At 49.8% G+C, this 15,512-nt stretch overlaps 1 protein-coding gene across 2 annotated transcripts in view; it reads right to left on the reverse strand.

The window, feature by feature from the left end:
• The window catches only part of ATR (ATR checkpoint kinase), a 340,021-nt gene that overhangs the window by 301,847 nt on the left and 22,662 nt on the right, over positions 1 to 15,512 (reverse strand). For both annotated transcript variants that reach the window (XM_078666419.1, XM_078666418.1), the window contains exon 3: positions 12,273 to 12,422. In XM_078666419.1, the coding sequence (XP_078522545.1) occupies positions 12,273 to 12,422 (150 nt within the window). The remainder of the gene's footprint in view (positions 1 to 12,272; positions 12,423 to 15,512) is intronic.

Consider the following 15,512-nt stretch of genomic DNA (forward strand, 5'->3'; position numbering starts at 1 on the left):
GGCCAGGTGGGAAGCAGCGGAGCCTTCCTGGGAGCAGTCGAGGCGAGGAAGCAGAGACCTGCAGCGTGGAGTGCCCAGACACTTCGTGATCCGGAGCTGCGGTGGCCAGAGGGTCGGAGGTGAGGAGTGGCGCGGAGGGGTGAAAGCGGGAGACTCGGGGGGCATACTCGAGCCCCCGGCGCAGGGCCTGGCTGAACTAAGAGCAGATCGGCACTAGAGGGGGGGCAGAAGGGCCCCGCAACACGCAAGGAGGCCTTGGTCAGGGGAGGCTCCAGCTACGATTCTGACCCCCGCGTGCCTAATCTCCTGCCGGGAGCCCGCCGCCCCCGGACTGCCCTTTGCCAGCGGCCCGCACCCGGCACTCGGGCCACCATGCTGCCACCATCCTCTTGCTAACGGCCACCACGGACACGCCTGAGGCACGTGCCAGTGCTTCAGTGGGGTGCCGGTCCACCTGCCTGGAGGGGCGAACGCTGGCCCTGCCGACTGTGGCCGCCTAGGTGCCCCGGGGGGGCGAGCTGGAATGGAGGTCCTGCCCCTGGTGATCTGCCGCCGCTGCCGGCAGATGAGGAGACCGCGCACCCGGCGCCCCTGCCCATTCTCGGGAAACATTCACTTGAGGCGCGATTAGGCCCGAAGCGCCGCAGGAGCGGAAGGCCCGCCCGAGACCAAGCTGCGAGGCCGAGCACCCGAGGGCGCGAGTCAGGCCCTCGCCTGCTGGAGACAGAGGCTGGCGCACGCAACAGACGGCCATTGCGGGAACACCTCAACACCCCGCTTTCACGGCATACGCGCTCCCCCGCAAAGCGGGCCCCGGGCCTACATCACTGGTTCCCAGTGACGGCCCAACGGCTGCGGCGCCATTGTGAGGGGCACTACAGGGGACGGAGGCGCCAATAACACGAAGCGCGCCTCGGCCATGTCCTCCTCTAATCGCAGAGCTGGGCGCACTATTACTGAAATGCTCGTAAAAGGGACGGCCAAAGGGGAGAAGAGTCCCGACAAGCAGACGCCGCTGCCTCAACCCAGGGACGGGGACTGAGCTGACAGGGAAGCGCCAGCCACAAAGTCCTTCATGGAAGCGCTGTTCACCTCCCTCAAAGAGGATATTCAGACCCTTAAGCAGGAGATGGCTGGAGGGTACAAAGAACTACGCCGAGATGTGGACGAGATTGGGGAGAGAGTGGCAGAGGTGGAGAACGCGGAGGTTGCCAGAGGCGAGGAAGTGCACACACTTCAGCAAGAAATACTCAGACTTCAGGAGCAACAGATGGATCTACAAGCGCACACAGAAGACCTGGAGAACCGCTCACGACGCAACAACATCCGAGTCCGGAATGTACCCCGTAAGACTGAAGGAGGGGACGTAGCGGCTTATCTCCAGGGCCTGTTCCGAGACATATTGGGGGAGTCTGAAGACTTCGAGATCAGAATAGACAGGGCGCACAGAGTGGGTCTCCCACATCGCACAGCCGCTCCCACGCCGGACATTCTCGCCTTCCTCCCTGATTTTCCCCTCAAGGAGCGTATCTTGAAGGTGGCTCGGCAAAACCAGCCCCTCCTCTATCAGGGACAGGCGGTGGAACTCTTTCTGGATTTGTCCGCAATCACCTTACAGAAACGACGGACATTCAAGGTGGTCACTACATTCCTACGAGACAAGGGGGTCCCATACTCCTGGGGGCACCCCTTCCGCATCATCTTCAAGTGGAACGGGACACTACACCAACTCAGATCTCTACGTGAAAATTGCGACCTGCTGGGCATCCCCCATGAAGAGGAGGCATCTGGGGATGAGACTGGTGCTCCCCTGTCTCAATCGGCGTTTTCCCTGGGCACTAGAGACGGCTGGCAGAAGGTGAGGCACAGGCGACCTAAGAAGAAGGTCAGCAGGCCGGACCCAGAGACAGTGGCGCAAGAACACGCAGCTGCTATCCAAGAAGTGACCAAGGACACGGCCAGCGCGCCATGAGACACTGCTCATGGGGCTACAGGTGTGCACTGCCGCCATGCGGCGAGGGGGTCGGGGCAGGGGGCCGTTGAGTCGCCATCTCCACTGTTTCCCCGTCAACGTTGCACTTTACCACAGGCCTAGCCAGACTGATGACTGGACCTGGGACAATGTTCACTAGTGAGTTGCTCACAGTTGGGGTAGGGGCGGGGAGGGGGAGCAGGGAGGGGACAGTGGGAGTTGAGGGGGTGTTGGAGTTGGGAGGGGGGGGGTAAGGGGGCTCTCCTTGTCCACGGAATTTTGAGTTTATTCTTGTGTTTCCTAGGCATAACGCGCAGAACGCAGCGCGGCCCCGCCACAGCGGCGCACCTCACTATTGCAGATCAGGCGTGGCGCACAGCCAGCCCAGTTGACCGCTTAGAATGACACGCCCTTTGACTGTTCTCTCGCTTAATGTGAGAGGGCTTAATAACCCTATCAAGCGCAAATCGGTCCTATCTCTCCTGGAACACTCGAAGGCGGACATCTGCCTCCTGCAGGAAACACACCTGTTGCCCAAAGATCAACACAGACTCAAGTCCAGATCCATTCCCTGGCAGTTTTTCTCGTCCGCAAACAAAAAGGTAGCCGGGGTAGCGATCCTAGTGGCCAAATCCTTTGGGGGGAGGGTCCTGCAGAAAGAGGCTGAGATCAAGGGTAGGTTGCTGGTCCACTGCTTCCAAGTGGCGGGTCAGACATTGTTGTTAGTATATGCACCCAAAGAAGGTCAGGAGAACTTTCTGCATACTGCTCTGGAGGCAGCCACAGCCACCACGCACCACACTTACTGCTCGGGGGTGATCTTAACCTTGTGTTTCATAACACTGCGGACCGCTCTGGCCAGCGGTCCGGTCAAGTAGGGGCACTATCAGCGGCAGGGCACACTCACCTCTCAGACCTGGATCTCGTCGATCTGTGGAGACACTCACACCCACGGGCAATGGCATACACTTATTATTACGCGGCCCACAAAACATATGCACGACTTGATTACCTTCTGTGCTCCTCCCAGCTGGTGCTTCAGGCACAAGACGTGGAGATCCTCCCGGCCTCTCTGTCCGATCACTCGCCGGTGGTGGCGTCCTTTCTTATCTCGGCCACGCCCGGCCCACAGCGGCACTGGAGGCTGCGGGATGGCCTCTTACAGACTCCGACCACGTTAGAGCGGATTTAGACGGCGCTTGCTCAGTTCCTCACCCACAACGCTAATGATGATACATCTAAAGCCACACAGTGGGCGGCTCTCAAAGCGGTCCTCCGCGGTGAATTTATCTCTATAGCTACGGCTAATAATAGAGAGCGCGCACAGAAGAGAGCCGAACTCACTCAGCGAGTGGCGGAACTGAAACAGATGCACCAACGCACTGGGGTGGCGCGGGCGTGGCGTCAGCTGTGTACGGAGCGGAAAATGTTGGAAGCCCTAGACCAGGATGTGGCGGAATATGCCGCCATGCGCCTAAGACACGCATACTATACCGGAGGAGACCGCTGCGGGAAACTGCTAGCGAGCAGATTGCGGGAGCAGCGTCAGAGGCAACATATCCGAACCCTCCAGCTTAGCCACGGTGCCCCCATCACGGAGGACGCGGCTATCGCCGCGGCCTTTGGAGACTACTACGCTAAACTTTATACGGCGGACCACCTCAACCTGCAGGATGGCCATGATTACCTGCAGGGTGCCGCCCTCCCATCCCTGAATGAGGCACAGACAACATTCCTCGATCGGCCAATTGGCCTTGAGGAGGTAATCTCGGCGATTTCCCGCCTCAAATTGGGGAAGTCACCAGGCCCGGACGGCTACACAGCGGCCTTTTATAAGACCTTTTGCCCACAAGTGGCCCCACTGCTGAGAGACCTTTTTAACAACTTCGATCAGCCTGGTGCCATCCCCCCGGATCTGCTGGAAGCGGCAATCTCGGTAATTCCCAAGCCCGGACGGGACCCCCCCGATGTAGCTCATACAGGCCAATCTCCCTGTTGAACATCGACCTGAAGCTTTACACCGGCATTCTTGCAGGTCGACTAGCACCATATATGCAGCAACTGGTGGAGCCCAATCAGGCGGGCTTCATCCCGCAACGGCAGACTAGCGACAACACCAGGCGAGTCCTCCATCTTATCGAGGCTGGGTCGCGGACGAGGCCGGACTGCATGCTCCTCACTATCGATGCAGAGAAGGCATTCGATAGGGTGCATGGCCCTACCTGGACCTGGTGCTACAGCGGTTCGGGGTAGGAGAAACCCTTCGCAATCGTATATTTAATTGTTACCGCCAACCAAATGCTGCGGTCCGGGTTAACGGCCACACCTCCCCACGGTTTCCGATCGGCAGGGGGACTAGACAGAGGTGCCCGCTCTCTCCCCTCCTGTTCGCGCTCTATATGGAGCCGTTGGCACAACGTATTAGGCAACATAACCTCATCACAGGCATCCCGTTCGGCGGGGACACACACACGATCAGTCTGTACGCTGACGACATCTTACTTTCCCTGACCAACCCGATGCAATCTCTCCGAGCGCTCTTTATGGAGCTTCACACCTTTGCGCTGGCATCAGGCTTTAAGATTAACGTAGCGAAGTCAGAGGCCCTGAACGTATCACTGTCGCCAGAGGTACTGGCGGACGCCAAAGCTGAGTTTGACCTACAGTGGTCAGCGTCTACCATCCCTTACCTGGGGGTCTTGTTCGCCCCAACGGTGCGAGCCACCGGGGATGCCAACTATGCTAGACTCAGCTCCCGCCTTCGCGATGACCTCAGAAGATGGAAACACCTCACACTATCCTGGCTGGGCCGTGTTGCAGCCGCCAAGATGACATTGCTGCCGCAGATCCTTTATGTATTTCAGACCCTCCCTCTACGCCCTCCGGCGGGATGGCTCCAGATGACACAATCGGATCTGGCGCGCTTTGTCTGGAACGGTCGCCGCCCGCGGTTTAAGCATACGATCGCTATACTCCCCCCCCGAACATGACGGTGTAGGTGTGCCCGACCTCACTCTATACTTTCAGGCGACTCAGCTGCGCACTTTGGTGGAGTGGCACCAACTGGAATCTGGCAAACACTGGCTCTTTCAGGACCAGGCAGTGGGCAGGTCGTCCGCTCCAGGGTGTCCCGTTCTTGCCACGCTGCCATAGACCTCCCAACCTCTACGCTTCACTTATCACGAGCACCGTCCTGGATATATGGGACAAGGTGGCTGTTAGGCGGGAGCTCACTTCCTTCCCCTCACCAATGACGCCGATCTTCGACAACCCTAACTTCTCTCCCGGCCTTGACCCCCGGACATTCGTGACGTGGAGGACGACGCCCTGTAGGGACTTGGGACATATGTTTGATCTTAACGGCATCCTTCCCTTTCAGAAGGTGAAGGAGGACTATGGCATACCGGAAACAGATCGCTTGCCCTACCTGCAAGTCCGCCATTGGGCTTTACAGCCATCGGTCAGACCCGGTGCACAGTGCTTCCTCACCCCATACGAGAAGTGGCTATTGACACGCACCTCCGATAAAAAACTGATCTCAGATCTGTATCAGCACCTGCTCCTCACCAACATATACACTTACAACGCGGCGAGGGTCAGATGGGAGAGGGACTTGGGGAGACAACTCACACGCAAGGAATGGGAGGGGGTTTACTACAGAGCCAGGCATTCTGCCTACCACACGGGTCTTACCGAAACCATGACCAAAGTAGCCACCTACTGGTACCACACACCCGAACGACTACATCAATGGGACCCCCGAGTTAGCGACCGCTGCTGGAGAGGGTGTGGGGAGCTTGGAACATTGGAAAACCTACTTTGGAGCTGCGACCGCCTACAGCCTTATTGGAACTCAATCCTAGACTTGATAGACGCACACCTAGATACTCAACTACCCAGATTCCCTGCTTATGTCCTGCTGGGCCTTCCTAACGCTTTGATGTACCCCTTAAGATCCAGGAGAGGGAGGCTTATTGCGATCGCACTGGGGGCAGCTATACAAAATATAGTAGCACATTGGAGAGCAATCTAACCTCCCTTACAAATAGGCTGGCTACATAGGCTATGGGCGATCCTGGGGATGGAGAAACTATCACTGGCAAAGGCAGGGAGGGGGGAAGAATTTGCAGCACTTTGGCGGCCGTTCTTGACCCTACTGACAGGAGAAATCCGAGAACTGAGCTGCCCCCGCTACCTGCGACTGCTACGCCTTGCGGACACCCCGCTTCCAGAACCTAAGGCGCAGCCACGCAAGCGCAAGACTCCGGGTGGTTCTGCAACCGATGGAACCTATTAGAGAGGTGATCCCTTATGGTCTCTATCTTTGCTCTGTGGACAAGGAGGGGGGTGGTTGCGGGAGGAGGGTGGGGGGCAGGGGTTTGTTTTTCCGTCTTCCTTTTTTCCTTTTTTATTCATGTTTCATTATCATTACAACATGCACCTGCATTTCAGCCTTTAGGACACGGCCGGCCCGGATGGGTTGTAGGCGGCTTGCTGTGTTAACGCTCACAGTTGGAGCATCTATTAGCCGTGTTTACGCTATTGAACTGTTCTTGACCGCCTTGTGCTTATGCAGGTGCGGGTGGCTGTGCACGATGTAATGTTTTCCTTTGCTGCTTAATAAAAAAGATTTAATACTAAAAAGCATTGGGCTCCCGACATCTCCTGAGCACACTGCACCCGGCAGCCCCTGCGCCACTGGTGGTGTGGACTTGGTGTAGGAAAAGTTAGAGATCCCTGACTTTTTCACTAGCTTATTGGAAATAGCAAAAAGTATTCTCAGTGGACCTGATCTAGCTTCAAAGGGACAATTGCATATGTTATTATACATTTGGACTAAATTATATACTAAGCAAAATTGAACAGCTGAACCCAAACACTAAAAAGATTAAACACACAGATGAAAATATCAATCAAACGATATTATGTAATATTAAAAATGATCATAGGTTTTATTGTTTACCTCCCAATTGGGTTACAATCTAAAAGGGTATAACGCACATATAATTAAAAACATCATCATATTCTTAAGTCAAAGTTAAAACAACAGTCGACGCAGCGTTTCGGTGCTTTTTTTCTTTTTTAACACCTTCTTCAGGACTTTAAAACATTTGACTCCAATTGCTCTGTATTATGTGAACGATTGGTTTCAAATAAATTCTACACGTACTATGCGTTGCTCAGGTACCTCAGGTTTCCTTGAGCTCTCTCATTGTAGGAATTTGCTCTTCTGATTGCACGGAGGAGCCACCGTTAATGATAATAAAAAAAGGAACTTCTATGGTTTATAAGCCTGTTGTCGATAAAGGCTACTTCTTTAGTGGAATTTAATCTTGTTCATTTATATACTTCGTGAGATTTTTCAAAATTTTCTCCTTGTTTTCAAATTTCCAAGAAGACGCTGTCACGGAGGAGCAGGGAGGCCGAATTCCGATTATGAGATTGGCTTTTATATCAAAACAAGGAGAAAATTTTGAAAAATCTCACGAAGTATATAAATGAACAAGATTAAATTCCACTAAAGAAGTAGCCTTTATCGACAACAGGCTTATAAACCATAGAAGTTCCTTTTTTTATTATCATTAACGGTGGCTCCTCCGTGCAATCAGAAGAGCATATTCCTACAATGAGAGAGCTCAAGGAAACCTGAGGTACCTGAGCAACGCATAGTACGTGTAGAATTTATTTGAAACCAATCGTTCACATAATACAGAGCAATTGGAGTCAAATGTTTTAAAGTCCTGAAGAAGGTGTTAAAAAAGAAAAAAAGCACCGAAACGCTGCGTCGACTGTTGTTTTAACTTTGACTTAAGAATATGATGATGTTTTTAATTATATGTGCGTTATATCCTTTTAGATTGTAACCCAATTGGGCGGTAAACAATAAAACCTATGATCATTTTTAATATCACATAATATCGTTTGATTGATATTTTCATCTGTGTGTTTAATCTTTTTAGTGTTTGGGTTCAGCTGTTCAATTTTGCTTAGTATATAATTTAGTCCAATGTATAATAACATATGCAATTGTCCCTTTGAAGCTAGATCAGGTCCACTGAGAATACTTTTTGCTATTTCCAATAAGCTAATGAAAAAGTCAGGGATCTCTAACTTTTCCTATTGTTAGACCCCCTTCCCTGCCACAAATTACAGGGGTACCTCCAATTTGTTTTGATACTGGTGTGGACTTGGTGCCAACCTGGGACCCCCTTTACCCTTACCCCAACCCTAGCAGCCTGGCTCCCAACAGCGAATGGCCTGCCCGTGAGCAGCCCCCAACCGAGGTTCCCCTTGCCCCATTGACTAACATTGGCACTCTGCATCTGGCTGCCCTAGTGCTGCAGGTGGTGCCCTGTGAGTGCCAACCTAAATCTTGGGGAACATTGATTCTATCCTCCAAAACTCCAATCCTGAAACTGTTTACTCACATACAAACTTAACATTAATTTTGTTTCCATAGGACTGAATGGTGGGTTTTCCCTGAAAATTATTTTGTGTTGAACTGTCTTGTACTGCAACAAAATGTAACTTAATGCCTTCACAAGAGTTAACCTGTTTCCTAATGTCCTGTGTTGTTTGAACTGTGTTAGGAGTGCGTTTCATGGTAAACTAGGCAAGTAATCTTGAAGTAACCCAAAAGTAATCTACAAGTAATTTCAAGTGCTTTTGAACTGTTTACAAATTGTTTTCTCAACTGCAAAAGTAATCTGAATGTTCCTACAAATCCAGTGTTCACTGTATTTATAAAAGAAACATTGTATGAAGAGTTTAACTTACCTGCTACTAAGTAAATATTGGTTCTAGAACTAAATCAACAAAATAACTTTTTATACAAACAATTGGTCTGGATTCAGTCTTTGAGTGTGTGACATCATTTCTTGACTGCTTAACACTACCCTCTGGTAAGCCTGACTGCTCAACCACACTACCACAAAAGAGGGTACAGTAGTATCTACTTTAGTCTCTGCTATACCTCTGGGGATCCACTGGACTCTGTGAACACTATACCATACTTTGGTATAGTATAAACAGTGCCAGCTTCCTACAGAAATTGCAAAAAATAATAACTGTAAAATAAAACTAGGCAGCTGGCAGCTGTCCTACTCCTTAACGGCCAGCAAAGTCCTTTGGGCCCTGGAGAAGTTGGTCAGCTCATTGCTGCCCAAGTATTTTATTTGCAATTGCACAGAGGCAGCTGTAAGCAGACCTACTGTTTCGTGGCTTACAGCATTTGGTGAACAACAGAGGATCAGCCCAATTCACAGCTGCCCTAACTCCTGGGGAAGTGCTCTAGTTCCACAGGGCAAGGCTGGAGGCAATCACAAACCTCCACCCCCTTGGACAAGGTGTAGGGGAGGGGTACCACATACCCCCTTGTCTATGAGCTAGGTGGGGGCTAGCAATGACGCCTCTGTCTCTTGGGGGCTTACAAGCTACTACTATCTGAGAACCACAGCCACAAATCAAACAGAGCACAGGCCAACTGGCAGGCATCCTAAACCTCTTTGTACCTGCAAAACTATAAGTGGGAAGGAGGGCTAGAACATCTGACATATGCCCTGAAACTCTGATGACAACACCAAGCAGGATATACTTTTGATGAAGCCTGCCACAAACATGAGAAGATATGTGTATCTGTTAAAACACAAAAATCAAATTATGTAAAGACGAATGAAGCTACAGGGGAGCGAAGGTTGACAAGGTGTAATCTGGCTGTAGTACACAATCTAAAAGAACATAAAATTCTCCCCGCCATAGAGTCTTTTCTATCGGAGCATATTTTCATACACACCACACCACAGTATATAACACAATGGACAATTAAAAAAAATCATCTGTAATTAAGCTATATGGATGTGACCCACATTTATAAAAACAAAAAATGTTAATAACAATACAATACAATATGCAAGGTACTAGCATACACTACCATATAAGAATCATACATAAGCGTACAATATCAACTCATGACTGCAACAAGCTGCCAGAATGGTCACCAGAGTCAAAAAATACGACCACATTTCTCCCGCTTTCAGATAAGTAAAATGGCTCCCAGTGGAATTGCGTGCCAGCTTCAGAACTGCATGCCTCACGCACAAAGCCCTGCACACAGGGAAACCAGAATACCTAGCCTCTAAACTTAAGAAAGCCGGCCAGCCTAGAAGCCTCAGGAGTTCCAACTCCCTCTTACTCATCACCCTGAAACGCGCAAACAAAAAAACGCAACCCGCTTCTTTGCAGGAAACGCACCCAAAATCTGGAACTCCATCCCTGTTGCCATCAGAACTACCCCCTCCTTTGCAAAATTCAAAAGCCTCCTAAAAGTCCTCTACCTCAACCGTGCCTTCCCGAACTGAAATCCGTGACTCTCAAGCCTCCAGCCGACAGTCATCTGGTAATGCGCATCTACTGCCTACCTCATCCCCTCTCCCCAACCCATCACCTTGCTCCATCGCCGCTCGGAGAAATCTCTCAGCCTTAAACTTTGTCCATGTATCGAGATTACCTCTAACCCTCTCTACCTCACAGGCGCACCTCGGAACCCTAGACCTCTCTATCTCAATGGCGCACCTCGGACGCTCATCACAATTGTAATTTTTGAACACTTACGAATACGTTTATCCTTTTCTTAAACTGTATATAATTTCTCTCCCTCCTGTTGTAAAGTGCTCCGATACACCCGGGTCTGGCCAGCACTATAGAAAACTTCTTTAATAAAATAAATAAATAAAATAAATTCCATGTTCTTGCTTTTTTCGCAAGAAAGACCAAGCAGAATTATTGAATAATAAGTAAAAAAATACAAATACACCGAGAACTGTGATATCAGGGTGAGAGTATCAGGGTGAGAGTGATAGACTACATGAGAGAGAGAGAGAGAGAGCGAGAGAGAGACACTGTCTCCACATGTGCTAAGTATACACAGACTCACCCTCAACTGAAATAACTGGACATCGTTAATGACCCCGCTAAAGATTCTGCTAATGTCCACTTCAAACAGTCAATTTATTCTCCCTACCTACTAGTCGGCTGAAGACACTAAAAAGCTACACATGGCATTATACAAACTCCTCGTTGAATAATAAATAAAAGTAAGCTACTGCTATAAATATGAATTGTACAAAATTACACCTGGATGAAAAGCACCCCCTATAAAACAAACGGAAGGCATAGGACATCAACAGGTTACATAACATTCAAATTAAGTTAAGGCCACACTGTCTCAGTGAAAGACTGAGTGAAACTTTAAAGAGGAGCACCGGCAATCCCACAAACCTCGGGCAGAATCACGGTCTCTAAACAATACTCTTCCTTTTCTAAAATGTCACTTTAAAACAGCAAAGAAAGAAGTATAGACCAATTGTATTTTAGCTTATGAGCATGGTGAAACCCACACTTGAGTTACCCTGATTCTGAGAAGCTTACAATGTGCCAATAAGCAGCGGCCTCATTAGCTCGGTTTGAGGCCTAATTTCATTTCTGAAATATGATGCCTGTATACCACTCTTACTCAAACTGAAAATCCTGGAATTCCACTTGCCACTCAGTAGTCTCTTTTTTCAAATCACAAAAAAGGTTTGGGCATGAAGCCTCAAATGGAGAAAATGTGGCAAGGGGCACTTATATATTATGGGGCACGGCCCGGATCCTCTTGGGTATTCCCAAGTCTCAGTCTGCCTCTTCAGCCCTCACCGCATTGGCTGCCCATCAGAAAGAGAATTCAGTTCAAAGCATTGTGCAGGACTCATTGAGCAAAACACAAGACTGGCCCTCGCATCCTCCATCAACTGATCAGTCCATATCAGCCAAACAGAACACTTAGATCAACCAGCCTGCATCAGCTCTCCAACCCCAGGGTGAAAAAGTCCGAATGCGGAGGGCGTTCCTTTGCTTTTATGGCCCCAAGGCTCTGGAACGCCTTGCCTCTCTCCCTCAGATCAAATAACCTTCTCAGCTTTAGAAAACAACTGAAAACCTACCTATTTGATTGGGACTCCTTATCTGATCTTAACCTTCCCAGCCCTGAGAAGCCTGTCAGGTAGTCATGCGCTTAATAAATCTCCCTGAATTGAACTGAGGCAGTTTACACTGCAGGCCAGAGAAGGCAAGACTAATAAGCATCTCTCTTAATATTTTTTAAAGAATCTGTAATCACAGAGAAAGGGTTTCGGTAGACAGTAATTAAGACAGGCATCAATTTGATTATTAAAAACGGAAGTAAAATAATCTACATTTTAATGTATGCAATCCAACGTGGATTATACTGTTAACGTAACAGATAGCATGAACTTAAACTCACCAACGCAATTCTGTTCAGCTCCAGTTTCCAGTTGCATTCCGCTTCCATTAACAAACATCAATGGCGAAGACTTCATGATGTGCTGAATGAAGTCCAACAGCATCACAGAACTTGGCTGTGAGTCACCTTTTTTAGAAAGCTCCAAAGCCACTAAAAAAGAAAAATAGCAAAGATCAAAATCTGAAGCCAAATGTTCAAATTCATCAGGCAACTGGAGGACCTGGGACAAGCACAGCTGCTTGCATTTTGTGTTAATGAGCTACAGCTAAAACAAAACACACCCTTGGAACACCTTGGTCAAATGAATGATATGATAGTTCTTGATAGTGTCATTGATGTCAGAAGAAAGGTCCAGTATCTTTAATTTAGGGAGTGATGGGGTCTCGCAGTATGGCAGATGAGAGCACTAGTACCAGGTGAACTCCAACTTTTCTTGACAGGAGTATTGTTAGTCAAGGTCAAGTGGAGGCAAATCACATGGAATAGTGGAGAAGCACTTAATGATGTCTGGCTCTGCGAAAATGAGACAGAGAATTTTGCCTCTGTAGTATGTAGGGTGGAAGGAATGCTAATATAGCTTGTGGCGTAATGGTGTGTTATCTAGGATCGGGTAACTTGACATTGTTGCCATGGCTTGGCATAGAAATTCAAATCCACTACAAATGAATTTTTCCTAGACATCATTTGGTTTGAGTTAAAGGATCATGAAACCTAGCTACTGAAATTTGTTCTCAGTTTAGCCAGGTGATATATGGTGTGCAGGTATAGACTGTTGAATGGCAAAAATGTTGCAGACATTTTAATGCATTCAACTGTCAGATTTTGGTGAGTATAGATCTTTACTAAAGGATATCCTTGAGAATTACTGCTATGCTGTCTCCCGATTTATGTTTTGTATCCTTAAGGATTAATGACCTAATGACACGCTGGGAATGTTCAGTAAGACCGAATTTAGTGATGCAAAGAATGTTCAAATTCTGGATGGAAGTGGAGGTTGCAGAGTTCAGAGTGAAGCTCATTAATGAATCTGTAGGTATCGAGTTGGAGTGTAGGCTGGCAGGTATACAAGATCAAGGGGCGATGAGGCCCCAGTTGGTGTTACTTGGCGATTTGAATTGCCATATGTGCCCATATTTGAAAGTCAGCAGGGGGGATTGGTAATCCTGCCCATGGGAAGAGGGCCCGCACTTGGAACATACAAGGGAGGGAAGGGAGTTAAGTAAGGTGTTGGGCACACACGCCCTCACATACACTATGGACCTGATTTAAGTAGGGGAGGACAGAATGGTCCATCCATCTTTTAAAGGTAGAGGAAGTGACTCCTTGTGACAGGGCGGGTCGAACGACAGAGGGACAAACCCCGGAATCGGACTGGTGGACAGTGGCCCTGCTTTTACCTACTTCTATCCCTTCTCTACAGCAGCCGGGTCCGTGCCTCAGAGAGGACTGGCCGGAGGACGATGACGCTAACCCTTGGCAGCCCGAGAAGCTGGGACACGGTGCCTTTAAGTGGGAGGATACATATGGCGAGGAACCGCCCCTAACCCGCGTCACTTCCCGATCCATGCCAAAATGAGGAGGAACCCAGGAAGCTACGGACGGCGTTTTCCTGGAGGAGAGAGGGTTACAGTGCGAACGGAGGAGTTGGAGAGGATCGAGCGAGGAGGACGAGAAGTACGAGACGGACCCGCAGAGGAACATCGGAGAGGACCCCGAGAAGCCAGGAGGCCACCGACTTCCCGGGTCGCCCCGCCACGCTCCCACGGGAGGAGCGTGGCTCCAACAGGTACGGGGCAAAGTAGCAGGTTGAGTGGGACAGAGTGTCCAACCTAAGGAGTGACCTGTAAATAGTGTAATGCCCGTGTACAGTCTCACAACCTCTTCTATACCTTCCTCACGACCACTAGCGTTTTGCACAGACCCAGGGTTGCCTGCACTTGAGCACATGGTTTTCCTCACACCCGGCCCCGAAACCTCCTGAGCCCAAAACCTTCCCTAACCCGATCCTATTTCTTTCCTTCTTTTCCGGTTGCCGTGCCTGGCGGAAGACTGACCCACCTGTCTGAAGACATCCTGGATCCTCTACGGAAGCCCGCAATAGACCCGGCAGCCTTCGCTCGAGAGCGCATAACAAGTAGAAAACGGAGGTCATATATAAAAATAAAGCCCTTGTTGAAATCTCTACATATAGTCTCCGACTCTGTCTATTCAGCCCCACCCACCCCGGTACAAGTGCTGTCAGAAGTGGGATCTATTCCACCACAGCCCATCTGTGAGAACGAGATGGACGCCCTAATCCAGCACATGATCAAAGGACAGGAAAAGCTCGAGTGGGCAGTAGAGCGCCAGCTATCCTCCGCTCAAGCTGATCGGGGACTTTTTCAAAACACCATTACTGCTCACCTTGAAAGCATGAAGAATGTGCCGCCTCCAACCGTCGTGACTCAAGTAGAAGGAAGGAGTCATACTCCGCATCCTACTGGTATCGCGCTGCAGAAATATGTGTCCGGTGAGGATCCGGATGCGTTTATGTTGAACTTTGAAAGGGCTGCCAGGGCTCTGGGATGGCCAGAGGCGAAATGGCCCTTCTTCCTGGTGCCTCTCTTGACCGGCGAAGCTCAGTCGGCCTACCAGGCCGCTAACCCCTTTGGGAACACCTCCTACACCGTGATAAAAGAGGTCATTCTAGACCATCTGGGACTGGATCAAGAGGCTTACCGAGTGAGGTTCAGAAAGGAAAGAGGGACCCCGGAGAGAACCCCAAAACCCTCTTTTTCCGATTAAAGATGGCTGCCGACAAGTGGCTAAAACCCGAAATATGTAGCAAGGAAGAAATCCTAAACAAAGTATATTTAGAACAATTCATGGAAGCCCTCCCATATGCATCTCAGAGGTGGCTCCGACAGCATGCCGGGCTCAACATAGAACAGGCCATCGAAATGGCTGCTCACTTTGCAAGGGCGCAGCCCAGAACCACGGGTTGGGAACAGGAAAAGGCCAGCAAAAACTTCCCACACCAAAACCAGACAAGAAACCCAAGCAGGGTGTGGAACCAAGGAGACAGATCACCTCTGGAATGGTGTCCCCCCTCTCAAGAGGACCCCAATGCTTCGACTCTGGTGAGTGGGGCCACATTGCCAGATTGTGTCCTCGAAAACGACCCCCAGAGGAGCCTCTGGAAGTGGGGTACCTTCCTAAGACAGTATTATATTCCGCAGAACTGGGTGCATCATTTTACGT

Source organism: Lissotriton helveticus, chromosome 11, assembly GCF_964261635.1.
Source record: "Lissotriton helveticus chromosome 11, aLisHel1.1, whole genome shotgun sequence".
Classification (NCBI taxonomy): domain Eukaryota; kingdom Metazoa; phylum Chordata; class Amphibia; order Caudata; family Salamandridae; genus Lissotriton; species Lissotriton helveticus.